Genomic DNA, 27,499 nt, shown 5'->3' with positions numbered 1-27,499 from the left:
GGTAGGGGAGCCTGCGGAATCATGTCTCTTTCCCCTAGGCAAGCCAGGATCATGGCGGTTGGTTCCCACTCGGGCTGTTCGTACTCTTCATAATCTTCGGGAGCTTGCTCCTCTCCCAGGGTGGCGGCAGCGACCTGGCGGGGTATGGGACTCTGGTTCTTCGGACAGTTAGGGTCGCTGGCATAGTGGCCGGTCCGCTGGCACCGGTGGCAAGTAACGTTGGCCCGGAACCCTGGACGCATCGGGGGGTTTCCCCTACCGGCCGGGGGCGGGGAGTTGCTGACGGGAGCTGCCGGGACAGCGTCTCTGCCCCGGCCCTGGCCTCCTCCTCCTCGGGGGCGATGGGGACCTTGGTTGGTTCTGTTTGGTTCACTTGGCCCACTTCGGGCAACTCGAGTGCTTTCCCATCGGTCAGCTTCGGCGGCGAGCTGCCGAGGTTCAGTCAGTTTACTGTCGAGGAGGTGCTGCCTGAGCTCGACGAAGCAATTGTTGGAGAGGTGCTCCCACACAATGAGGTTAAAGAGTTACTCGTAGGTGGTTACGTGGCTGCCCTTGATCCACCCCTCGAAGGCTCGGCTGAAATAGTTCACATACTCCACCCAAGTTGTACCCGGGATCCGCTTGCAGTCGCGGAACCTCTGGCGGTACATCTCAGGCGTGAGTCCGTATCGAGTGAGGAGGGCGGCCTTCGTGTGGTCATAGGATGTCATCTGATGGTCCGGGAGCTGCAGCAGGGCGTCGCGCCCTTCATTGACGAACCTCCCCCATAGCCCAGCTCCCCAGTCACTTCGATCAATCCGGTGGGAGGCCATGGCGATCTCGTAGGCCTTGAACCACTGCTGGATATCGTTGTTCCGATAATATTCTCTGACGACATCCTTGGGGATGTGGACTTTTGGTTCGGCAGTGCCCGGGGTGTGCGGGTGCTCGGCCACCCCGAGATCTTTATTCTGTTTCCGCATCTCTATCTCTGCTAGCTTGCGCTCATGTTCGTATGCCAGTTTTTTCTGTTCGAGTTCTCTCTGCCTTTGTTTCTCTTCCCGCTCCTCTCGGAGCCGCAAGTGTTCTAAGGTTATTTTTTGTTCCCCCAATTTCAGTTCTCCGTCCAACCGGAGCCGTGCCAACTCTAATTCATGGAGTCTGCTTTTCTCTCGTTCTTGGATCTCTTCCAGGGAGAGACCCGCTCTCCTTCCTTCCGTCGTAGTGGTGTTTGTTTCTGGTGCCTCAAGGTTTTGGTTCTGGGGTACGACCGTACCCGTTTCTGCCCAAGCTTCTAGGGCGTGTTTGAAGTCCTCTTTCATGCTCAGCCCGGTGGTAGCAATGCCTAGTTCTATGCAAAATTGCTTTAGCTCTCGGTGGTTGTACTCTTCTAGTTTCTCCATCTGGAATTTCTCTGTGGATCCGCTCTCTTTTGTTGTCATTGTGGTTGAGTCGTGGGGTGAGTTACTCTCTGTACGATTACGCGTTGGTTCGGATCGCGCCGCTGGCCACCAATGTTAGACGGAGACCTGGAGGGTCGGCCGAGGACAAGGGGAGAGGCCTCCGGAGAGGGCCGTCTCCAGCGATCGTACAGACAAGTAACTTCCCCCCCACAGACAGACACCACACAAGGATGAGGTCAACACTCTTTATATAAGATTCTTGAAGCAAGGTTATCAGCGATACAGTGAGATCGGGACACGAGGGTCCTCTCAATTCTAGTCTCTGAGGGGAAAAGGGTAGCGGGACAGTCTTGGTACCGGTCTGGTACTGGTGGTACGATGAATAGCTCACAATCCTCGAGCTCGGAGTTCTGGAAGGTTGGGCCGCGGCAGCGCCAGCAGGCTCGGATGATAAGTCTCACTTGAGCAGGGCTGCGGCAGCGCCAGCCGGCAAGGGCGGTGGTTCACACAAGGAGGGGCCGCGGCAGCGCCAGCAGGTCCCGACGAGGATGTAGGTTGCAGAGGGCCGCGGCAGCGCCAGCAGGTCCCGACGAGGATGTAGGTTGCAGAGGGCCGCGGCAGCGCCAGCAGGTCCCGACGAGGATGTAGGTTGCAGAAGGCCGCGGCAGCGCCAGCAGGCAGGACGATGGTTCACAAGGCAGGGCTGCGGCAGCGCCAGCAGTCCGTCAAGGATGAGTTCTTCTAGGTGTCTCTCAACTCCAGGATACAACTGCCTTCCTGCTCTGGAGCTGCCCCAGTTATAGGTCTGGCCTCCTTTGATGTCCGGACCCTCGCTCTTGGAGGTCGGGAGGTCCGGGATGAGGGAGTCCAGACACCCGGCAGGGGGGTGGAGCCAGCACCCGGGGGGGCTGGGGGCGATCGGCACCTGGCGGGGGAGAGCCATCGACACTCCTCTCTCCCATTGACCTGCCAAGTGGTCTCTTCACCTCCTGGGTGGATGGTGGTGCCTCGATGTCGGGGCCTGGCCAGGCCCAGGGTTGGGGTCGAGCTGAGGCCACGCGGCCTCGTGGTGCAGTGTCCAAGATGGCGGCTGGGCCCGGGCAATGGTGCTGACGGGGGCCCGGGTCAGCCGATGCTGGGATGTTCGGGAGCAGGCGTCCCGTGGGGGACGGGTTGCGGGTTGCTTCTGTGGGTTGCCGGGGTCGTTCTTCTGGTGACACCGAGAGAGCCGGTGTCCGGGCCCTGTCATGCGGGGAGGGAGCGGGCCCTTCACGAGGCCTGTCCAACACAGAGTCTGCAGTGTCCCTTGGTGTTTAAGTGCCAAATGTCCCCCTCACAACTTCTTCCTTTGAAGAGCTTTAATCAGGACCACTGCCCTCTTTATCATCTGTTTTCTGAGAGGCAGGAGCCATGTCATTCGAGGGAAACCGAATCATCTTGAACGTGAATTCCATGAATTTGAGGTTTGATCGGGGCTCTCTTTAACTTTATTCGCACTTGATGACCTATCGTAGACGATACCAATACGTACTCTGGGGTTTGGGTCATTGTTTATAAGAGGTTGTTGGCCTCTTGTTCGATGTTTTTCCATCCTCTTCTGGTGTTTGTTCATCCCCTGGACCAAAGCTTCTTTGCAATCCATTTGATTGGAAGGCTTGTGTCCTTCTACTGCTCACACTCAGGGAACTGATTTCTTTTTTTGGCTTTCCGCACTCCATGGGAGAGCATGTGTTTTTTCACTCGCTCCCCTGTGTGCTAATTTACCCCCAACATCCACTCACCTCCATGTTGCCGCCATCAAGCTTGTGTATTGCTTCCCTAATGCCCCCTGCTTTCTTGTATTTTTTTAGATTCTTTTAAAAAAAAAATCAGCACTTTTTTCATTTAAATCCCACCCCTTTGGTTGCTCCCACAAACCTTGTTATTCATGTCCTGGTTTACATCCCCCACACGTCCCACCATAGTTCCTCTGCCTCACACTGCCACACCTTTTCTTCCTCCATGTAAAAAAAAAATATATATATATATATTGGAGGTCCTGGCAGCTGCACTATGCTGTAAGACTGCTCCTATTGATGCATCTTTCATTTTTTTTATTCACTGCTCAAAGACTGGTATCCGCCTAGTTGGCCACCCCAGAAAGGTAAACAAAAAAAATGTCAGCCATGTCTTGTCAGATGAGTGAGCATGCATATATTTATATTATGTTATCAGGCTGGGACACAAGGCAACAGCTTTGGCAAAGAATAGGTCGGCAGTGCAAGCCAAAAGGTGTGACCGGTTGGCTTTGCCACTGCTTATTAAATCCTGGGATGTGAGATGGAAGGATACTTGTAAGTCTGGAGACGTTAACGTTTATTCCAGTGATGTGGGTTTACAGAGAGAAGGCCTAGCTTCAGACTGCTGCACATGGAGGCTAAGACAAGCCAAGTTTTTGAAAGCTAAATCTTCCGGGCCAGGCAAGGAATTAAACTCTGACGGAAGGGCCCCTATAAGTTGGCAGCAAAGCTGAGTAGAAGTGCATACTTCATCAGAATGTAAGAGCTGGATTGCGAAATATATGGCCCTCTGCCTCTGATACTTGGGCGAATCGGATTGGTTGATATGTGTCACGTGCATCTCACATGGGGGCTATAAAGCACGTGCGGGTCGCGCGCGGCTGCTGTCCAGGCAACTTCCTGACATAAAGTGGGGTTTCGACGACCTTTGCTTCGCATCTGACATGTAAGTCATTTCGTGTGTGAGTGACCAGGAAGGGCTCGTTCTTGACCTTTTATTGGGGGGGATAGGGGGGGGGGGGGGGGTCGGGGGTCTAGGCTCAGGCTCTGCTGCTGACTTTAGAGCCAGGGAACCGGGTTCGAGTCTCGGCGTCGGCTCAGCATCATGTGATTCTGGGCAAATCAATTAAACTCCCTGGGGCAGATTTAGACGCCCCTTGCACCACTTTTGCGTCCCTTTTAACATGGGAAAAGTGACGCAAAAGTGGCGCAAGGGGCTTGTAAATCTGCCCCCCTGTGCTTAAAAAACGAAAATCTATCTGACCTTGTGTAATGTGATCTGTTGCTCGTGTAAAGCGCTCCAATTGACCTTCGGAGTTCGCGCTTTGTAAATCTGCAACAAAAAAAATGCGAGGGACAGACGAGCTCCAGCCGTGATTCAAAGTAGTTGGCACTTTTCATTTTTTTTCTTCAGTTCTCAGAAGTCAGATTTTAGTTTCGAAAGTTTCCGTTGTGAATGTCACCCACCCTTGCCCTGGGTCTATTGCCCGAGGTTTTGTTTTTAGAAAGTCACATCTTTCGGTGCAGGAAGATTTAGAGACCCGATGCTAGGAGGGCAGAGCACAGAAATATCACTGGGAAATGTTTCGAAGGGGAGTTTAATATGAGCATTGTGGTCCATACTGAACGAATATGGCGATTCAGCTGATAAAATGGGGAATCGGTGAGGTCAGGCAGCTTTGGCTGGAAATGGAAAATACAAATACTTTCAGACGCCACGAATTGGAGGTGAAGGGGTCAACAGAAAGGGGGCGGAGTCACAATGGACAGAGCCACGAGGAGCAGAGTCCTACTCAAATTACACATATCTTTTTAAAACCTCTGCCCTCAAAGGAATTGGCTGCAAAGACAGATGTTACAGTGAATCTGTTATTTCTTCTTGATTGCTTACAAACAGACTGCTTTTAAAAATATCTTCCGGGTTAAGGCGCCTGCTGCAGGGATCTTTGTGTCCTAGAAATTTCCAGGGTGTACCAACAGTAAGCTAACCTGGGTTGTTAATGCACTTGATGGAGAAATCTGCTTTTGTCTGGTTACAGGATTGGCTCATCATGAAACAGAGGGTTAAAGAGCCTCACAGAAAGCAGAAGGTCTAATATGCAGCACACGGATTTGTATTTAACCCCGACATCTCAGTGGGTCACGGCTTTTATCACAGCGATTCCCATGTCACCTTCATGTCACTAGTTAAAATATTAGCATTACAGCTCTGTGGAGTCTGTGCACTATGAACCGGAACAAGGCTTAATGCAGGTTGCAAGGTATACATATAGAACCTACACTTTTTTGCTCAAAGTCTCGTTATTCTAAAGTTGATAAAGAGGATTCCTTTCGATAGTAATCAAGTCGTATTATTAAGTTCTACATAAGCCGTTATTAGTGTAATTGTTCAAATAGAAATATCTGACCTTACAGTGAATGCATATCTTTTACACATCCCAACAAAAAAAATGAATGTGTCCTCATGTAATGCAAGGTGTTATGTAAAGCGCTCTGATACCCGATTCGGGTCCAGTTCACTCTATATAAAACTCTGTAAAATACAAAAAAAATACAAATATCAAGCTTGGAAAATTGATCCAGGCTGTGCAACACAGCAGGTGGAGACATGCTAAGTGCGCATGTCTATTCGGCCGGCCCAAGACGGCTGGCCAAACCGCCATGCACGCTTGGAGAGTGACTACCACTTCTCTCCCTGCTCTGGCCACTCCCGCCCCTCCCCACGCCTAAAATGAAAACAAAGTGAGCCAGTACAGAATTCAAAAATGATATAACATTGTGTTATTTTCATTTTATTTTTCCTTTTTTGTACTGCTCAGAGAGTAGTGGGGCAGCGCTCCTTCGCCTTAGCGGAGGAGCCGCCACTGGACAAAGGGAGCAAGCAGGGATCCAGATGAACCTTCAGGAGTTAGATTAAGAGCCATGAGTTTGAGCTGCTACACTTACATATTTATTTTCCAAAATAAACATTAGAGACATAGATACAAGGAACAAGAGAGAGCAGTGACTGAGAGGGAAGTGGCAGACATAAAAAGAGGGAGAAAGAGAGGACCTGAAAGATCATCACCGATCATAAAGGAAGATGAGCAAGAAAGGATGAAGCGAAAGAGAGGCAGAATAAGAGGGAAATGGACAGATAAAGAGCAAAAGAGAGAGGGGGAGAGAGAAAGAGATGAGACGGCTGAAGGAACACAAGTTACAGGAGTAGAGAAGAGGTAAAGAGAGAGAGCGAGAGAGACAGGCCGAAAAACAAGATAAAAGAAGGGAATAAGTGAGAGCTTAAGTGTGAGGGAGAGAAAGAGGAAAAAAGCTTGATGCAGGGATAGGGAAACAGAAAGAGACGGAGAGAGAATAAGAAAGATCTGGCATGAAAGAAACAAAAGAACAGAGAAGGCGAAAATGAGTGTTTAGATTTCTAGTGCTTTCCTGTCTCCTGACACTCTGAGACCTGGAATAGTGGCATCTACCACCTCCCACTACAAAGTGTTATCCCGCATTTATGTTTTCTGTTCCTTTACAGCTGTTTGATGCTTGAGAAGATTGCATGTGTCCTCCTGTGGGTGGGTAACCATACACCTTTAGTCAGCAGGACTTTGTTGTTGGTTGCACAGAGATTTTCTGTGAATAAAAGGGGTGTGGCAGCCATTACCTCCCCGTCCATCTTCCTGTCCCATTCCTTAAATCATGAGCAGTTGTCCAGCACCACAGAAACTGATTACCTAGCAAAAGCCAAAAAACTTGCCCCAGTATGCCACCGGATGAACCGACATGCATAAAGCAGGAAGCACTTCATGTGAACATCCTGAGAATATATAGCAAAAAACCCAAGAAAAGAAACAATCCCCAAATTCATGATATGGGAGGGGGGGTGGGCTCAGGAATGGGGCAGGAAGACCTGGACTCGGAGTAATGACGAATAGCGGTCAGTAACGGGGCATTTCTCGCAGTGGCATCATTGCTTCAGCCTTGTTAAGCTCTTTACATCCAAATTTGATGAACACGCACCAATATGGTACATTGAGTCCTCCCCGGTCAAATACTGTTCGTTTGAAAGAAGACATCTTCTGGCACCAGTCTTGCACTGTAATTTGGAGTGGTGCATTACCCAGGTGGCCTTTTCAATAAATTATGTTCACTTGTTTTTGTTGTTTGTGGTCACTGACCAGATCGAGATTGGCCCAGGCATACTGCACCACAAAACTACTGATCTTGGGCCTCATCAAGGAGGAAACACCCGTTGTAGTGTTGCGATTTTTCGCATCTGCTAGACAGACGCTTCTTTTTACGAACACCATGAGCTTACTCGAGCAAGCTCACAGCACACGTTTCACAAGACAGGGCGACAGGAAGCATATTTCTCTTCACCATCCCAGTAACTATGATCCCCCTGAAGAAGTTCATTGCTTAATGAACGAAACGTGTTGGCTGGAACTTTGTATTTTCGGATAACATTGAAAATAAAGGACTGATTTTGATTAAAAAAAAACCAAATAAACATACTTTATTTAAAAGACCACCTGGGTAGTGCACCTCTCCAAATGTTGGTGTAGTTCTCTCCCTGCTTGGCAGCTGGCACCCAACAACGGCAGGTGCAGGAGTTGATGTGCACACCAACTTGAACTACATTTGGACAAACTATATAGGGAATATAGCAGGGAAGTGCGGCTACCCCTGTCTGCCATTGCTCGCCTTCTTCCATTTAGTCTTGCACTGTAATGTATGATTCTCACAGAAGAGCAGTCTTTCTAGGGGCGTATCTATCAGTAGTAGAATAGGTGCAGTTGCACCAGGGTCTCAGACACCCCTGCTGTGCCACTGCTTTTTAGCATGTGTTCAAAATGTCCCTCATGGCAGAAGAAGCCTCACTGTAGACATATGTATGCCCATGCTCCCTGTAAGTTCACACACTTCTCACCACCACTTATATAACACATGCCCCTTAATGTCCTTGTAGATCACTGATGCTCATTGTACGGCCCGAGGGCCACATGCGGACCATCAGGGCCTTTTGTTATGTTATGTTATGTTATGTTATTTTTATTTGTACAGCGCACAGCTGCCCCAGCGAAGGGGCGTCCTGGCGCTATGAGAAGGTAAACACAACACAACACCGATAAAAAGAGGGGAGAGGAAATAGCCTAACATTAAACAAACAAGAAAGTTTTGATGGCGCGCCTAAACTGAAGAAGGTCATCAATTGCCCGAATCTCAGAAGGAAGGAAGTTCCACCACTTCGCAGCTAACACTCGAAAGGAGCGGCCGCCAGTTCTACTCAACCTGAAGAGCGGAACCACCTCCAGGTTCTGACCCAAAGATCTCAAGGATCGCAGAGGAACATAGGGTGTTAAAAGATTCGCCAGTATTTGAGGGGATGAACCCTTGAGGATTTTAAATGCAAGGCAGAGGACCTTGAATTTAATCCTCTGATTTACGGGAAGCCAATGAAGTGAATGCAACGTTTTTGAAACCGAGCACCGCCTGGGCAGATCTACCACTACTCTGGCTACAGCATTTTGCACTCGCTGCAACCGGGTGAGTTCATCCTGGTTTATCCCCGCCAAGAGCGAGCTGGCATAGTTCAGCCGGGACAACACTGATGCCTGAACCACCAGCTGTCTGGTGGGGGCATCAAAAAATTTAAGTATAGGCCTAAGTCCTTTAATAGTGCCATAGCAGGAGGCCGCCACCCTCTTGGTGTGGCAAGTAAAACTGAGTGCCGGATCAAGCCAGACCCCAAGATTTTTTATCTCCGATACAGGAGAGGGGGTCATACCCAGTTCAGGAGGCCACCAGTTGTCACTCCACAGCCCCGCTTGCTTGCCAACCACCATGACCTCTGTCTTCTTAGTATTCAACTGGAGACAGTTAGAGTTCATCTAATTGGCCACTGCCCGTACACCGTCACGGAACCTGAGAGCCTCCACACCAGAGTCCCCACTCAACGTGACCGCCAGCTGCGTGTCATCGGCATATGAGACCATTGTCAGGCCCCATTGCTTGACGACCGCAGCCAGCGGTCTAACGTAAAGATTAAGTAAAGTGGGACTCAGCGATGACCCCTGTGGGACCCCCAGGGCCAACGGGTAAGATTTGGATTTGCCGGGTGGAATCGCAACCTGGAACGACCTATCCGTGAGAAAAGGCCGGACCCAGCATAGGGCAGAGCCCTTAACTCCTACTTCCTCGAGTCGCTGAAGTAAAATCCTGTGCGAGACCGTGTCGAACGCGGCACTCAGATCTAATAACAAAAGTGCCGCAGTCCGACCCGCATCAATCGCAGAACGCAGGTGTTCGACCATAGAAAGTAGGGCCATCTCCGTGCTGCGGCCCGCGCGGAGCCCGTTTTGAGTGGGGTCTAGAATGTTGGCTCTGGTAAGATGGTCTGCCAGGATGCCATTCACATGGGCCTCAGCAACTTTTGTAGCCCAGGGAAGCAAGGAGATAGGGCGGTAGTTCTCAGGTTTGAGAGGATCCAGGGTAGCCTTCTTCAAGATAGGTGTAACTACGGCCTGCTTCCACCTAGGCCTTCCTTGTGAGCATTCTTTTGCTATTTGAAGCCTGGACCAGTGAAAGCAGCCACTCTCATGTCAGAGTGCTTTCCTGTTTTATTATCGAATTGTAAACATACAATTCATTACACATGAGGAGTACTGCAGAAATGTACAGATGAGGAAATTAACACATTTTCTAAGGCAGTTTAGCATATTTGTTAGCATCTTATGACGTAAATCATTTAGTTATTTCAGGATTACTTTTCTATGGGAAATTTTCTCAACTATTTTCTCTGTCTTGAAAAACACACAAAGAAGAGAAAATAAAATATACTTAAATGTATGCTTTAAGTGATTTTAGAAGAAAGCCTACACTTTCTGTTTTTGATCTTACTTTACATCTATTATAGCATACCCAACCCCCTCACCAACCAATGCGGCCCCCGGTCAAACTCTAAAACTTTTCCTGTGGCCATCTAGTAAATATTTGTGAGTACCCCTGCTGTAGATGCACATACTTTTCATCACCACTTATATGAAGCAGCCACTCCAAATGTCCCAGTACATTCACACACCTGTCACTAACTCTTCTAAGAAACAGACGCCGCTTAATGTCCCTGTAGATGCACACACCTCTCACCATCCCTTATATGAAACAGACACCCCTAAGGATGCTTAAGAGACATTTCACATTTCGTTTAAGAAACAGATGACAAACTAGTCCATGCTCCTTTAGTCAACATTAAATGACAAGTATGTGCTTCAAATAATCTGCAATCTCCTCACCCTTCAGTGATGCAGAACAATAACCACGAATAAACAGAAAGTTTGCTTCTGTCATCCCATATAGTGCAGCGTTATCTGTTACCCACCCTCTGATTGGTTGCCACTTTCAGCCTCTCTGGAGGAAAGATACACTTTACCCTCTGTCTCGGACTGGTAGCTCTGTAGGACACTTCCTCATTGGTTAACTTCCATTGTTACTAGTGGAGGTAAAGGGTTGTGTTTTGCATTAGGAAAACCTAGTGTAACTAATAACCCTCTCTCATGACTACTTTAAGACCGTATCTCTCAATACACAGCGGTGCTCAACAGGCAGAGGAACCAAAATTCACTTTGGCGCCCGAATAGGGACCCCTCCCTCACCTCACGCGCCGGAAGGTGCGTTGCAATCCGTGTCCCCTGCCATCAGTTAGACGGACAACACGTGTACTGGCAGGATTTCCTGCATCCCCCTCTGACACACGGAGGTGACGAAGACTGCGATCAGTGCCCAGACGAGGCGGTGAGGAGTGCGGAGGATCCCGACCAGAGCCCAGCCGAAGGAAGCAAGGTCCGAGGTGTGAAGAGGCCCACCAGTTTTCCGAAGTTTTCCGAAGTTTTCCGAAGTTTTCCGAAGTTTTCCGAAGTTCCGAGTCGAGTCCAGTCGAGTTTTCCGAGGCCTTCTGTTTTCCGTGCTTCCCGGTGAGTACCATTGCTGGGTCGTATCTAGACGGGTTTGGGTACGCAAGTCCGGTCTGCACTGTTTTTTAGGCAGTGTATCTGTACTGTTTAGCAGTATATAAAGTATTCCGAATTTCTGCACTGTTACAGCAGCGTATCTGTATCGTTGAGCGGTACATTCAGAGTAGGGGGAAGTTAGCTATGTCTTTAAATGTTTCATGGCAGGGCGGGGTGAGACTCCGGAACATGAGCATAAAGTGGACAGCCTATGGCAATACAGCTCTAGTTCACTTAGGGCGGGGCAAGACTCTGCAACATAGTTTGACAGCCTATGGCAATACAGCTCTAGTTCACTTGGGGCGGGGCAAGACTATGCAACATAGTTTGACAGCCTATGGCAATACAGCTCTAGTTCACTTAGGGTGGAATGAGACTCTGCAACGCAATGAACAAACCGGCGCGAGAGCATATAGTAAATACAACACGGATTCAGTTACAGCAGGTTGTTCAAGATGGCAGATGGATTGGACCCCCCCAAATGTAACAATAATCTTAAATTATGCACATGACTTCCATGTAGAAATCCTGAAAATCCTGCATGGCTAGCACCCTCATCGTTTTAAATTTGAAAACAACAACCTACAGAATGCAAAGTGCTAATCAGTTAAATACTTTACTTTTCAGAACTGTGGGGAAAAATGAGGCTGACCTTTCTGTTCCTTCTCAGCATCATGGGAGCGGTTTCCCAAGGGACAAGTAAGTGTTGTTGAAACAATGAAGGTGCAGCGGAAGAGGGTTGAGGGGTGTTACTGACGGGGGCACAATTCTTGGTCTGAAACCAATACGCTGTCCTATCTTGCACCCTGGAGTACTACAACATTGGGTAGAAAAATAACCTCCCTTTTAATGCTCTGCATCTCTTAGGGGTTGGACTGTTCCTATTGATGCAGGGTCAACACTGATTTGCATATGGCTGGGTCCAAACTCAGTTGGCATGGTGGGCGAAAAATGATGGACTGGGATATGGCCCGAGCGATTGCCAGTGGCTGAGATTAACTCAAGCATTCCATGCATTACTTGCTGTTTTCGCAGGCGATGATGTATGTCATTGCAGAACAGTGCGGCAGGTGAGTGGAGACAGCACGTCAGTAGGTGGGAGATGGTGAGGGATACCAAAGGAGGGAAGGGGTGCAGGTCACAGATGGAGTTGTTGAAGATGCAGGTCAGTGGACGCGAGAGAAGATAATGTGGGTCAATGATGGGGGAGCGGAGTAGGTCAATGGAGAGGAGAAAGGGCAGGTCAGTGTAGCAGGTGCGTGGCGAGAGATAAGTGAGAGTACACGTCACCGAAGGTAGGGCGAGGGTGCAAGTCAGTGGACAGGAGAGGATGTGGATCAGGGATGGGGATGGTGTAGGTCACTAAGAGGAGAGGGGGCAGGTGAGTGCAGTGGAGGAGGGAAGATGCTTGTCTGTTGATACGCGAGGGTACAGGTCACCGAAGGAGGGGAGAGACCAGATTACAGAAGGAGTTGTTGAAGAGGCAGGTAAGTGGTCAGTGCAGGAAGGGATGATGGAGGGGTGAGTATGCGGGTCAGAGAAGGGAGATGGCCCATGGAGAGGAGAAGGAGCAGGTCAGGGGAGTGGAGTGAAGACGGCCCATGTCAGTAGATAGTAGATTCCACTGGCCATCGCAGGGGGGTTGCAGGCCACAGGAGGAGTTGTTGAGGGTGCAGGTCACTGGGCAACGTATGAGGGTGGATGTCACTCGAAGAAAAAAAGGTAGTCAATGGCACCTAGAAAATCAAACATTTCGCACCAATCTTTCAAAACACAGCTTTGAATATACATCTCATCCAAAGCTATACAGTGTGTGTCACCAATACACGCAACTCAGAGCTTCGCCGTTACCTTTGGTGGAAAAGACTGAAGGTAATAAACTAATGCCGGGAATGTTCTAGCTCTAGAGTTAAGACGTGCACCTAAGTGCCTCATATCCTGCCAATAATTGCATAGCTTGCTGTTCGATTTTTTAAATCTTGCCACTTAACTTATCATTGTTTCCTGCTGTCAACCTTCCTTCTAATATGTTTTTGCTCATTAATTGCAAAAATACAGTCTAATCTGTAGACTATAAAAATGCCTGTGGTATAACATTTCGGTGAGAACTGAAGATGGACCTAGCATAATGCGAGTCTGATAAATTCTTCTCTTGAGTTGTAAAGTATTACTAACACTCACAAGACCAGTCCCGCTGAAGATATTCCACTAACAGATATTTACCCTATTCAGTAAAAAAAAACTTTTAAATCTATTGATCTGTATTACCCCTATTTCTATTTTCTTATTTCTCTAGTCCTACAAGTTTAAAACCATACAAGCTTAGCAGAGACTGCCCCTTCATTTACAAAAAGAATGGGGTTTTCACCTTCCAAAATGAGAGCAGTTGTCGTTCAGTGTACACTGTTATACTTTCTTATTCCACAAAGAACTTGCATGAAGGGACAATGCCCAACCACTGCTCTAACTCTCTTTGTCCGTGGTGGTGCAGAGTCATAATATCGAGTTTTTAATATCGACTAGACATAATATTGAGTAAAAAATATAGAATGGACATAATATCGACTAGACATAATATAGACTACCAAAATATCGATTAGAACATTTTAATATCGAATAGAATGGACATAATATCGAATCAAAAATATAGAATGGACATAATATCGAACCAAAAATATAGAATGGACATAATATCGAATCAAAAATATAGAATGGATATAATATCGACTAGACATAATATAGACAACAAAAATATCGAATTTAAGGTAAGTTAATAATAATTTTATTTTTTTGTGTAATATAATTCTGTAGCGGGTTGTGGGTTTATAGGGGAATAGGGTGGGTAGTAATTTAATTATAATTAATTAAATTAGTTATTTTTTTATTGTTATTTATGTAGAATTATTGTTAATTAATTGTTAATTGGTAATTAATTATAACTTAATTGGTAATTAATTTTAATTGATTAATTGATAAATATGTTAATTTTAGTAATTTATTTTCTGTAGCGGGTTGTGGGTTTTTAGGGGAATAGGGTGGGAAGTAATTTAATTATAATTATTAAATATGTTAATTTATTAATTGGTATTTATTTAGAATTAATTGGTAATTAATTAAAATTTAATTGGTAATTAATTTTAATTGATTAATTAATTAAAATGTATTGTGTAGTTAATTATAATTGATTGATGAATGTGTTAATTTTAGTAATTTATATTCTGTAGTGGGTTGTGGGTTTATAGGGGAATAGTGTGGGAAGTAATTTCATTGTAAGTAATTATATTTTTAAAAAATTGTTTGCGTAATTTTTATTTATTTTTATATTGTACATTAATTTATTGGTAATTGGTAAATAATTAGTGTTAGTAGGTAATTTGTATTATTAGTTAATTTTTATTTGTAATTTTAATTGATGAATTAATATATTTTATAAAATGTAAAATTATTTCAATTATTTTGTAATTGTTATTAATATTTATGTTATATATATTTATATATGAAGTATTTACTTTCCCTACTATTGCACTCACTGGAGTGGGAATAGTAATTTTTACCCCTACGCTATCCAACGCTTTCCCTACTGTTGCACTCACTGGAGTGGGAATAGTAATTTTTACCCCTACGCTAGCCAACGCTTTCCCTACTGTTGCACTCTCTGGAGTTGGAATATTAATTTTTACCCCTACGCTATCCAACCTTTTCCCTACTGTTGCACTCTCTGGAGTTGGAATATTAATTTTTACCCCTATGCTATCCAATGCTTTCCCTACTGTTGCACTCTCTGGAGTAGGAATAGTAATTTTTACCCCTACAATATCCAACACTTTCCCTACTGTTGCGCTCACTGGAGTGGGAATAGTAATTTTTTTCCCCTACGCTATCCAACGCTTTCCCTACTGTTGCACTCACTGGTGTGGGAATAGTAATTTGTACCCCTATGCTATCCAATGTTTTCCCTACTGTTGCACTCTCTGGAGTTGGAATAGTAATTTTTACTCCTACGCTATCTAACGGTTTCCCTAATGTGGCACTCTCTGGAGTGAGAATAGTAATTTTTACCCCTACGCTATCTAACGCTTTGCCTACTGTTGCACTCACTGGATTTGGAATAGTAATTTTTACCCCTACGCTATCCAACGTTTTCCCTACTGTTGCACTTTCTGGAGTTGGAATAGTAATTTTAACCCCTACGGTATCCAACGCTTTCCCTACTGTTACGCTCACTGGAGTGGGAATAGTAATTTTTACCCCTACGCTATCCAACGTTTTCCATACTGTTGCACTCTCTGGAGTTGGGATATTAATTTTTACTCCTACGCTATCAAACGCTTTCTCTACTGTTGCACTCACTGGATTTGGAATAGTATTTTTTACCGCTACGCTATCCAACGTTTTCCCTACTGTTGCACTCTCTGGTGTTGGAATAGTAATTTTTACCCCTACTCTATCCAACGCTTTTCCTATTGTTGCGCTCACTGGAGTGGGAATAGTAATTTTTCCCCCTACGCTATTCAACACTTTCCCTACTTTTGCACTCACTGGAAAGGGAATAGTAATTTTTACCTCTACGCTATCCAATGCTTTCCCTACTGTTGCACTCACTGGAGTGGGAATAGTAATTTTTACCCCTACGCTATCCTACGCTTTCTCTACTGTTGCACTCACTGGATTTGGAATAGTAATTTTTACCGCTACGGTATCCAACGTTTTCCCTACTGTTGCACTCTCTAGAGTTGGAATAGTAATTTTTACCCCTACGCTATCCAACGCTTTTCCTATTGTTGCTCTCACTGGAGTGGGAATAGTAATTTTTCCCCCTACGCTATCCAACGCTTTCCCTACTGTTGCACTCACTGGAAAGGGAATAGTATTTTTTACCTCTACGCTATCCAATGTTTTCCCTACTGTTGCACTCTCTGGAGTTGGAATAGTAATTTTTACTCCTACACTATCCAACGCTTTCCCTACTGTGGCACTCTCTGGAGTTGGAATAGTAATTTTTACCCCTAGGCTATCCAACGCTTTCCCTACTGTTGCACTCTCTGGAGTTGGAATAGTAATTTTTACTCCTACGCTATCCAACCCTTTCCCTACTGTTACGCTCACTGGAGTTGGAATAGTAATTTTTATCTTTACGCTATCCAACGCTTTCCCTACTGTTGCACTCACTGGAGTGGGAATAGTAATTTTTACTCTTACGCTATCCAACGCTTTCTCTACTGTTGCACTCACTGGAGGGGGAATAGTAATTTTTATTCCTACGCTATCCAACTCTTTCCCTACTGTTGCGTTCTCTGGAGTGGTAATATTAATTTTTACTCTTTCACTATCCAATGCTTGCCCTACTGTTGCACTCTGTGGAGTGGGAATATTAATGTTTACCCCTACGCTATCCAACGTTTTCCCTACTGTTGCACTCTCTGGAGTGGGAATAGTAATTTTTACCCCTACGCTATCCAACGCTTTCCCTACTGTAGCGCTCACTGGAGTGGGAATAGTAATCTTTAAACTTACGCTATCCAACGCTTTCCCTACTGTTGCGCTCTCTGGAGTGGGAATAGTAATTTTAATCCCTACGCTATCCAACGCTTTCCCTACTGTTGCACTCTTTTTGAGTGTGAATAGTAAATTTAACCCTCTTGCTATCGTATGGGTAATATATTGTGTATGTTTTGTTAATAATATGTATATATATATATATATATATATATATATATATGTTTTTTTAAGTTACATTATTTATTAATTTTAAGTTAATTTAAGTATTTTAAGTATGTTTAAATTAATTATATTTATTATTTTAGTACTTTAAAATTACTTTTAAGATATTTAAAAAAAATCGATATTTTGACTGTAGATATTTTTTCCTATCGATATTTTGGAGTCGATATTTTTGTACTTACCTGTTTGTAGATAGGAAGTCGATATTTTGGCATTCTATATTTTTACCTCGATATTTTGGTAAGTCGATATTTTGACTTTCGATATTATGTCAGTGATCCGTCGGTGGTGCAGTGAGAAATGTCTTACCAACAGTTCTGAGCTCTCTCTCAAGACAGAAGATTTGGAGCCTTCTCTTGAGATAATCCATGGCCTGAGACACTCAGTGACTTATGGGACAGTGTGAGGATATGAAAAGTTAACCTGACTCAGACAGGTAGCCAGTGCATGGTATCCAAAACAGAACATGAAGTGTTCCAATTTTCAATTTGGTGGTACAATTATCAGATTGTTACAATGATCAATTTTGTAATAGTTATTCTAATAATCTTGGCATTGTTCGGCTTCTTTAAAACAAGCAAACTCATTATTTTGAGGTGGAGGACAGAGATGAACTCATAGGGCACACATGGCTTGCTGTTAATATCACAGATTCAAGACTATTGCAAAATGTTTTCTTTGCCTTTGGTGGCTATTTCAAAACCACCCACTTTAAATCCTAGGTGTGTCTCCTTTGCTTTTTTTGAAAACTGCATCAATCCACAGTAATAGAAATGCAAGCTGGGCTGACTGAAGTTTCCCTTTTGACACCATCCTGCTGGATGCACTTCCAGAGAAAATTAACTGCAATTGAGAAGAGCTAACGGGATTTTAAAAAAAATCCTGAGGAATTACCAACGGCCTTTAAGAAGATATTTGTTCCAGCTTTACCTTGAGACTTTGGGACTGGGAAACTGTTAGAAAGGAGCACCTGTTCATGCCTCTTTATGCCCCCTCCTCCAAGGATAAAGGGGTCATGGTCCTTTAGTGAAGCCATCTTCTATATGTGTAACCACTTTCCAGTAGTTGAGAGTGAAGAAGACCCTTAGGAAATGTGGTGGCCTGCCAGGAAGAAACATGTTGACTAGTTATAACTAGTTTCTCTCTTAAATCTCTCCCCTGTGCATAGGAAGTGTAGGAGGTGGTGCAGACATATAGTGCTGGTGCTGATGAGAAATCCCAGGAACCAGTTCGAACTTGACATTTTGCTGTGGATCTGACCAGGATTTATGAGGATTTCTATTGCAACTTGAACGACTGGTATCTTTGGAACCAGTCGAATGTTTGTAATCTTAGGTGTCAGAACTTATAAGAACGTTTTGACTTTAATGTAACTTGTAAAAGACTGGGCACAGTTGCCCGTTTTACCGACAACAAATAAATTTTTGGTGGAATCATTTTTTTTTACTCCATAGCAGATAGGAAGTTAATGGAAGATCATATTAAATCATTTTAGCTACTGTTTCTTCCATGCGCTACTCGAGATCTTCTTTCTACATATTTCTTTAAGACAAAAGACGAAGATGGCCCACCACTAAGTATTACCTGTATAGGGTCCATCATAAATCAGTGGCAAAGGGTGTTGACTTCTAATCACCCGCACCTGATAAACTAATATTGCATTTTGTACTCTTCTGTTTTTTTCAATTGAGCACTTTTTGTTCTTTCTATAGGTCTAATCTCTTTATCTTATTTTCTTCATTTGTGCCATTTTAAACATCATATTGATTTCTTACTTGTTTTTCAAATTCTATATTATGTGTTTCGTAGCTGTACTGCCACGTTGGTTTGTTATTTCGCAAGTACCCAGGAAAAGCTTTGTTTTAAGAGACCGGCTACCCTGGGTCACCTTGGGATTCCTGCAAAACCAACAGTTGGTGGACAGCATGCAGAACAATGTCATACATTCACCCCAGTACAGAGATCTGGGGCTAAATCTATCATTTTTCTGCTCACCATGCCATTCCAGTTTGAACCCAGCCATATGCAAATCAGACTTCACCCTGTGCCCCATGGGAACAGTCCAGCCCGAACTGCCAAGCCAGGTCCTCCCTGGACTGGAAACAAGCATCCTAGGACCGGTTTCGGGCTTTCAGCCCTCATCACCCAGGATACCTTGATTCCAGTGGCATGGAGAACACAGGAGTCACGTCTGAGCATACCCGTCCCACTCGGGGTGACAAATGCAAAAACAACAGTTGATGGACAGAATGCAGAACAATGTCATACATTCACCCCAGTACAGAGCGCTGGCCCTAAATCCGTCATTTATTTGCTCACCATGCCATTCCAGTTTGAACCCAGCCATATGCAAATAAGGCTTGAACCTGTGCCCTATGGACTGGCCTGGAAACAAGCATCCTAGGACCAGTCCCTTGCTCATTTTGCGACTGGATTCAAGCTAGTCTGGCAGATGACAGCTGATTAGCCAGAAACTGGTCCCAGGATGCTTGTTTCTGATTCAGGGAAGACATGGCTTGGCAGTTCAGGCTGGACTGTTCCCATGAGGCACAGGGTCAGACTGATTTGCATATGGCCATGTCTGAACTGGGGTGGCGAGTGAGCTAAAGAATGATGATGGATTAGACCCAGATCAGTTGACATGGTGGAGAGTGCTTGCAACGTTTAACACTCCATCCATCATCCCCTTTGGTTTCACCTTGGGATTCATAATAGAGCTCAGATTGTTTGGGGTTTCAGTTACTGCTCATGTCGAGATTGTAACCTACCTATCCAATAGGTAAAATGATTTGGTTTCCAGCAAACACGCGTTGCTGTTGCCCTTAATCTGGGAATCAACGCAGACCAGACATCGCAAATTTAATGGTGTCGGTGCTGCTGATTTAGTGACACAAATTAAATTGAATAGGATTGGATCAATAAGCAGTGTGTATTTTACCTCCTGTATATTACTTTATTACAAATGCTAACGAAACAACACATTTTAAATGCAAGGGTGTTGTCCAATAGATAGTATTTCTCATAATTTAATGGCTTCTTTTTTATCTCTCAAGGTCGTCAGATTGAGGCTCTCTTTGGCAGTACTGACATTTTTATAAGAATGCATTGTAGGCAAAAGTGATATGTTTCAAAGAAAACAATGTATAGGGGGTGGCAGCTTTCTCTTTCTTCCGCCATCTCAGAATCTATGTGTATTATAAGTGCTTTAAAACTGCCCAATGCTTGGGGCTCTATTAAAAGCGAGCCTGTTAAGTTTGATCTCTGGGCAACCCTCTGTTTGTGTAGTTATGGGAATTCGTAGTAATGAGAAGTTTACCTCACCTGGCAACTTATAGGTACAATAAATGATTTCCCTCATGCTGTCTCAAGTGATTAATCTCTCTGACATTTAATGAGAGAAATCCAAGGTAATCACCTGGACATGCAGAATTTGACGTAGGAGGCACCAAATCATGATTCTTACGTTCAAATTCCGAGTTTGAACTTGGTAAAGGATGTGCCTACAAGACCCGGCAAATACCACACCGATGTTTTAGTCGGCTGCAACTGTATATATTTACTATATTCCATTACACTGCTTTGTTGTTAATTTACTGAAAGGTCTTTGAAGTATCGGAAATGAAACCGGCTTTTGTTATGTATGTTTTCATTTCCTCTTCCATATGGATACCACATTCATATCATTACTTTCATTCCCTCTCCCATTTTAAATATCACCCACACTGCTCCTCCTGTTAGGGACCTAATTATCCCTTTCCATGCTCCCGTTGGCCAACACTCTCTCCCCAGTGCTGCGAACGGCCAACGGCCGTCGCAGCCCCGCCCACTCAATGGAACGCCTGCACCGTGGCGAAATTGCCGCCGCGGTTAAGGCGGTATGATGGTGGTCAGTCAGACCGCCGACTTCTATCGCAGCAGTCAGGAGTACATCCGACAAACAATCAGCGGTCTGACCGCCGCATTAGGATGCAACCGCTGGGCTGGTGGTCGGAAAGTGCTCCTTTACACGGTGGCTTTTATTGCCCAGGAAAAGATTAGCAGCACAAGCTGCAGTGTAAAGGAGCACATCCGTGCACCGTGTGCCATGCACCATGTGGTGCATGACACGGTGCATGGAGGTGCGTACTGGAACTACATGTGCCCCCTGGGCCACTTTACAGACACCCACGATGGACGGGACCCATATTTGGGGCCCCCAAATCCGTTTCCAACATGGCAGTCTTCACAGCATGAAAAGGCTTTCGGAAAGGGATATTGAAATCCTGAAGATGGTGCCTGCCTCTGCACCGCCTCCATTTGGGATTGCGATTCCAACTGCCGCCCCGTCGGGATCAGATGATCCTGTCAGAAGCGGCAGTCTTCCCCCGACCGCTTAGGTTCTGACCACCTGCGCTGAAATGCTGTAGTCGGACCAAATGCCTGCCGGAGGTCAGACTAAAGGCCTGTCGGCAGTTGCACCGCCATCGATGGCCTGTCGGTGTGCGGTCCGTCTGACATCATAATAAGGCCTTAATTGTCAGAATGTGCCACATTGCAGAGATCCAAGACACAAAGAATATAGAATAAATAGAAAGATATCTAAATAAATAATACAAGGAAAAATAAATTCATGCATAAATAAATTCATGGTTAAAGTGTTATCAATTAAATCCATCAATATACATAGAATATGCACGTAAATAAATGTATACATACATATAACTGGACAAAAACATTGATGTATACATAAACTCAAGAAATGTATTTGATCAAATGACTCCCATACTTTCATGCCATCATCCCTCTTCCAAGGAACCATACATTCTTCATGCCTCTTTTCTTTTGTTACAGACATGGATGGCCAGGTATTTCTTTTTGCAAGTCAATCTGCCACCAACCATGTGACGCTGAAACAAGAAGTAACCTCATTGAAAGGTTTCACTGCCTGCCTACGTGCAATCACAGAGCTAACTGTGGGGTACAGCTACCTTTCTTGCAACAGCCCTACTCAAGACAACAATCTTCTAATTTTTCGCAGGAATTCTAAGGAAAGTCCATTTTCGGTCCACGTGGGTGGCCCAGAAACGCCCTTCAGAGCTACAAGCCCCTCATTGGACAGAAGCCACCACATATGTGGCACCTGGGATTCATTCACAGGGGTGGTCCAGATGTTTCTCAATGGAAAGCCACTTGCCAGGAAAGTCATGAAAAAAGGCTACACCATTCAGGGTCCTCTGAAATGTATTCTTGGCCAAGAGCAGGACTCTTTTGGAGGAAAATTTGATATAAACCAGTCTTTTGCTGGTGAAATTGATAATGTACATGTGTGGGATTATGTTTTGACATCTGCAGAAATACACCAGGCCTTTATGAATAACAAACACTTAAATGGCAATGTCATCAGCTGGAGGGACCTGTGGTATGACATCACAGGAGATGTGCTGGTGGAGCCGGCGCAACAGAGTAATTGTAATAATCAGGCATGTTATGAAAGTCCCCCAAGATGTGATTCAAACTAGTGGTTATAGGCCATTTTTATAGACCTTTAGGGCCTCATTTCGAGTTGCAGAGAGTGGCATCCCTGTAGACGATTCTCCTGTGGGCTACTAGAAGCAGGGGCGGCTAGCAACTTTGAAAATCCGTAGGACGCGGTGCGCTGTAAAACTCCCCGATATTGTTGCCTTTCTTCTCTCCCCTCTCCGGACACAGCAGGAAGGAGGGTGATTTGATTCCTGCACCCTAATCCAACCAATCCTGGAGCTGCTAAAAGCAGTTCCAGGATTGGTTGGAGCAAGCTAACCCAGCGCTCATTTTAAGGCTGGGTGCCTGTGCTTCTAACCCCTCAACTGTTTTACAGCCCTGGGATTGCAGGCTTTAAAGTGCGCTTGACAGATTGGCTGGCTGTATGCAGCCCACCAATCTGTCATGTGCACTGAGCAGTCATCCTGCAATACACAGGAATCTGCCCCACCATCATTCTTGCACTAGTGTGGACGGCGGCCAAACAGATTAATAAAATGGGGGAAACATCCTTTACAACGCAACTTTTACCACGCAGTGCCTTTATGACGCAACCATTACAATGCATGTCATTACAACGCATAGCGCTGGGGGGCGCTCTAGGATAGGGAATTGATTTAATTTACTATCCAACACCTTCCCTACTATCCACGGGGACTGGAGTTGGAATAGTAAATTAAACTATTCATTATCCAGCACCCCTAAGCACTATGCGTTGTAAAGGCATGCGTTGTAAAAACTGCGTTGTAAAGGCATGCGTGGTAAAAGCATGCGTTGTAATGTCATACATCCATAAAATGGTAATGACCAGTTTATTATTCTGTGTGTACCTGCTGCGCTTGCAGCAGGGTAGGTGACGAGCCTCTGCCTTAACCCCATCCGCGCTGATGACGAGCTCAGCTCGTCATGAGGCTTACCTGCCGTGCGCTCATGACGAGCTGAGCTCGTCATGAACAGCGGGATTCCGCAAACTGCCGCGCACAGCGGGATAAGCCGGCGCGGCGATGCGGTTAAGAGAGGAGCCCCCGCTGACTAGAAGTGACACATTTTTTCAGAACTAGTAATCCTGAACCACCTGACCCTGTTTCACAAGTTGCAAATGTGTTCTTGGCAAACTGCAATCATTCTTGGCAGGAACTGCAGGTAGAGGCATTAGAATGTGGAATATAGCCTTGTAGGCCGCTGCCAAGGGCTATACCGGTTGTATAAAAGGCCCTGAACCCGAGTTATGGGCCCGAGCTGCAGGCGAGGGCCTATAACAAGGGAGAAGGCCTTTAACAACTGGTATAACCTGAGGCAGAAGGGCTATAAGGCTATTAGAACAGTCCACCCACTAAGGGTAGAATGTGCTAAATTAAAAAGGGAGAAACATGAAGACAAACATTGGAATGTTGGAGCTCCGGGCTTATACCAGCCATTTAAAGTCCGGAGATACTCCATTGTTTTCAACGGAGATCCCAACATTCCAAGGTTCTATTTAAATAAAAAATTATCTGTACTATTCATAGAGCATTGGAAGTAAGACAAATGGCATTTGCAAACTTTTACTCCCCCTCTACTTCATCCCATCCAGGAATCTCTGATTGCCCACATCACATCATAAACCACGAACTTTCAAGAGACTAAAAGATGGAGGCAAGTCTTCAAATGGTCAAGGCCAAAGCCTTGGAATGGCCTGAACCCTACCTTGAGGACTAAATAATGCTCTTGTGCTTGCGAATGCTCTTGAAAACAGACTCATTTAGTATTAAATCTGTTTATTAACAAATGAGCAGACTAACCTGTCACTAAGATCTAGACCTTAGGGTAACCAGACAGGCACAGGGCCGCACATTCATAAGGCTCTCCTAGTACTTCCCATAGTCTTGATAATTTCCTCTAACTTGATATGTGCACTGCTCTGAATTACCAACAAGGGGTTGTAGTGTTTCCACATCATCAAAATAAATAAATAAATGCATACATTAAAAAAAGAGGAATTCATTAAAAATTTCAATACTTGAGGGTCAGACACACTGACCAGGCTGGTGGACTCCAAAATGGGGCTACCCGGTCCTAGCCCACCAGGTTTTTTTTCCTAATGCCTGCCAGTAGAGTCCCGATGTTGTGTTATTTATTATTTGTTTAGCTCATTCTCCCATAAGCGCCTTGGTGGTGGCAGAAATAAACACCTAACCTTCAGAAACAATAAAACCAACAGGTTAAAATTATAGGATAAAGTTGACAGAGCTTAATAATTAAAAAGTAAACTGTTTAGTTTGTTTATCAAAAGGTAAAAGCTGAGATTCTTTTCATAATTCCTGTGGCAGGTCATTCCGTACTCTGGCTGAAGCAAATGAGAATGCCCTTTCTCCAATGTAGGCTGTCACAGGTACAGATACCTGGAAGTAGCTCTCTTGTGTGCAGCCCACTTAATTAGAAGGTATTACTTGGCCAAATCTTTTATGTATTTCAGAATTGAAAAGTGTGTATCAGAGATAAAAATGTGGGTATTTTCGAAATTCATAAGCTGATGTTTAGAGAAAAATGCTTGAATTTCCAGTACATATTTAAAGCTTATATTTGAGTGATAAATAATGCGTTGTTGGGGAAACTTATAACTAATGTAATTTCCTTGGTGCCAGAGGCATCGCTGCTATAGTTGTTATTACCCATGATGCACTATGGCGAGCTTTGCTGGTAATCTTGTGCATGGTATCCACTAATGGAATCTGGTTTGATATGTAACTATTAACTAATTCAATTTGGTAGCTCGGATGACTTTCATTGAATATAAGTAGCTCTTATTACAGAAAAGATTGACTCCTGCTTTAGGTAGACTTCTCATACAAGGGACCCCTCCTACAACCTCTTTAGCTGAAATCAGAGCTGAAGCCACGCAGTACACGACAGAGCTGTGACTGATGTTCCACTAAAGGATCTCCTTCTGGTGACCAGATTCAGCGTCTCCCAATCTTTTTTTATCTTCAGCGAGGAGCCACGCCCCAGAAATATCATATTGGCTGTGCAGAATGCCATAGCCCACTGTGATTGACAGAAGATTGCCCCATACCATAATCGTCGTATCCAAACTCAGCTACCACATATAATCCCAGTATTTCGACCATACACATTTATTTGAAAGGATAAAGACCACTGTTTATCCGCTGCTTTTATATTCAAGCGATCATTCATTAACTCACTTGGTGATGCACATTCATAATGGTAGCTTTAAGTCCTATCAATTTAAAAGTTCATTACCAACTCTACACCTTTTATTAGGTATCATTCAGTTCTGGTCCTTTCACAATCCGCCTGTATGGAGTCATCTCCCTTTTTCGGTTCCCTCCATCATTCATTTGCCATTGGGCGACCACTTCACTGAGCCGAGCTTTATTATCCATCTATGAAGCATACCAGGTGGCCGTACACTTCTGGAAGCCGTGCTGTGTTCAACCAATCAGGCATGCCGTGTGCTTATGGACGCGCTGCCTTATCTGCTTTTTGTCAATTATCCAATTGGTAGCATTTGTTTCATCCTTTATAATAATGTTTTTATCAATCAATGTTAGAACATGGAATGTAGGGATAGAATGTTTAGAGTCAATGCAGCAGGACATTTTGGCTCAGAAAGTTGATGTCTACCTGTCGATGTGGGCGGGCCTCTGCTGAAGTGTTGTTACATAATCAATACATCTTGATACCATCCATGGGCCGTATTACACAAGTGCCCCGGGGGTGCTATGGGTATTTGCGCCCGCTTTTTCGCCCCAGGGGCACTTTGGTTTTACAGAAGTGGCCTCAAATGCTTGTGCAGCCCCCTCTGTAATACCGATAGCGTTGGCTCACATACAGTGCCAGCTCTATCACCAGAGTGTGTTCCCTCATTTGCATGGGGGCGTGACCCAATGCAATTGAGGGTATTCCTTTGCCTCTGCCCCGTTCCGTATTATAGGTGCGGGTGCAGAGGCAAAGAAGCTGTTAGGATGTGCATTACCAGTGTGCCACCTATAAGGTGGCGCACTGTCAGTGTGCCCCCACACGGCAGCCCTCTGGAGGGTGTAAAGTGGGTCCCATGGACCCCCAGACATGCCCTTGCTGGCGGGTGCAGTCACTCACTGCACCCTCCTGCAAGGGGATCTTGTTGTAAATTACTTATATGTGAACCTAATTCCTGCTTCCCCTTTAAGTAGTTATGTAGAACCTTTGTACATTCTAGTGTTCTGCCTTTGCCAAGTGATATTCCAGACTTGACAGTTAAGGTCAAGTCCATGTTGTTTCTTTGCTCTATAAATAAATACTGAATGCTGTACATTGGGTGTAATATCAGTGATACACTCACCATCTTCAATGATTGAAGTTTGTTTATTAAGAGCTTCCAGGTTAACTATTTGTTACTCATTTCTTCAAGATATCCATCTTTATTATTCTGGAAACATTTATCTATGTCACATATTTATGTCATATATATATTTGGCATCTTATAATTTAGAATCTTGGGTTGTGTTCAACTATAGTCATCATCTCTTTAGTTGAAACTAGTATTAGTTCAGCTGATTTAGCATATTTTGTTGAATACCAGCGCATCTGATAACTCAGTGGTGTTTATTCAATCATGTCTCAACAAGTAGTTGTGGCATTACCTCCACAATTCCTTAGTGAGTCTGGTAACCATCCATTTCATAGAAAGATTGGATAAAAATGTTTGATAATTACATTAAAGCACTTGATGGACAAGACTTTTCGGCGAAGCGTAAAAAAGCTTTATTGCTGAGTGCCTTGGGAAAAGAGGGTCAAAGAGCTTTTCAATATCTTCCTCAAGCTCTACAATCGGGACAGTCTACGGTTGATGAACATAAAGAAGCAGTAGCAAGACTTGAAATAAGATTTGCTAAGGAAGAAAACTTAGTAATGAACAGATATAAGTTCTACATTAACAAACAACAAAGCGAAGAATCAATTGACGATTTTGTTGCACGCCTTCGTGAACTTTCTGTTAAATGCATTTTTGGTGAGATGGCAGATGAGCTGATACGAGATCAACTCATTGTACAATGTAACAACAGGAAAATACAGGAAAGGTTATGGCCAGCTAAAAACCCTCCCTTAAAATTGGCTATTGACCTAGCAAAGGTAACAGAGGAGTCAG

The 27,499-nt window shown here is 44.7% G+C and overlaps 1 protein-coding gene across 1 annotated transcript; it reads left to right on the top strand.

Annotated features, from left to right (window-relative positions):
* The first annotated feature begins 4,020 nt into the window (after positions 1-4,020).
* LOC147673417 (mucosal pentraxin-like) lies at positions 4,021-26,662 on the top strand. Its single transcript, XM_086947273.1, has 3 exons — positions 4,021-4,106; positions 11,779-11,850; positions 21,703-26,662. Exons 2-3 carry the CDS (start codon positions 11,793-11,795, stop codon positions 22,368-22,370), a joined length of 726 nt encoding a protein of 241 aa, XP_086803399.1. The 5' UTR covers positions 4,021-4,106; positions 11,779-11,792; the 3' UTR covers positions 22,371-26,662.
* The last annotated feature ends 837 nt before the right edge of the window (positions 26,663-27,499 follow it).

This window comes from Lissotriton vulgaris, chromosome 12, assembly GCF_964263255.1.
Source record: "Lissotriton vulgaris chromosome 12, aLisVul1.2, whole genome shotgun sequence".
Taxonomy (NCBI): Eukaryota; Metazoa; Chordata; class Amphibia; order Caudata; family Salamandridae; genus Lissotriton; species Lissotriton vulgaris.
This window is presented reverse-complemented; position numbering and strand designations above follow the sequence as displayed.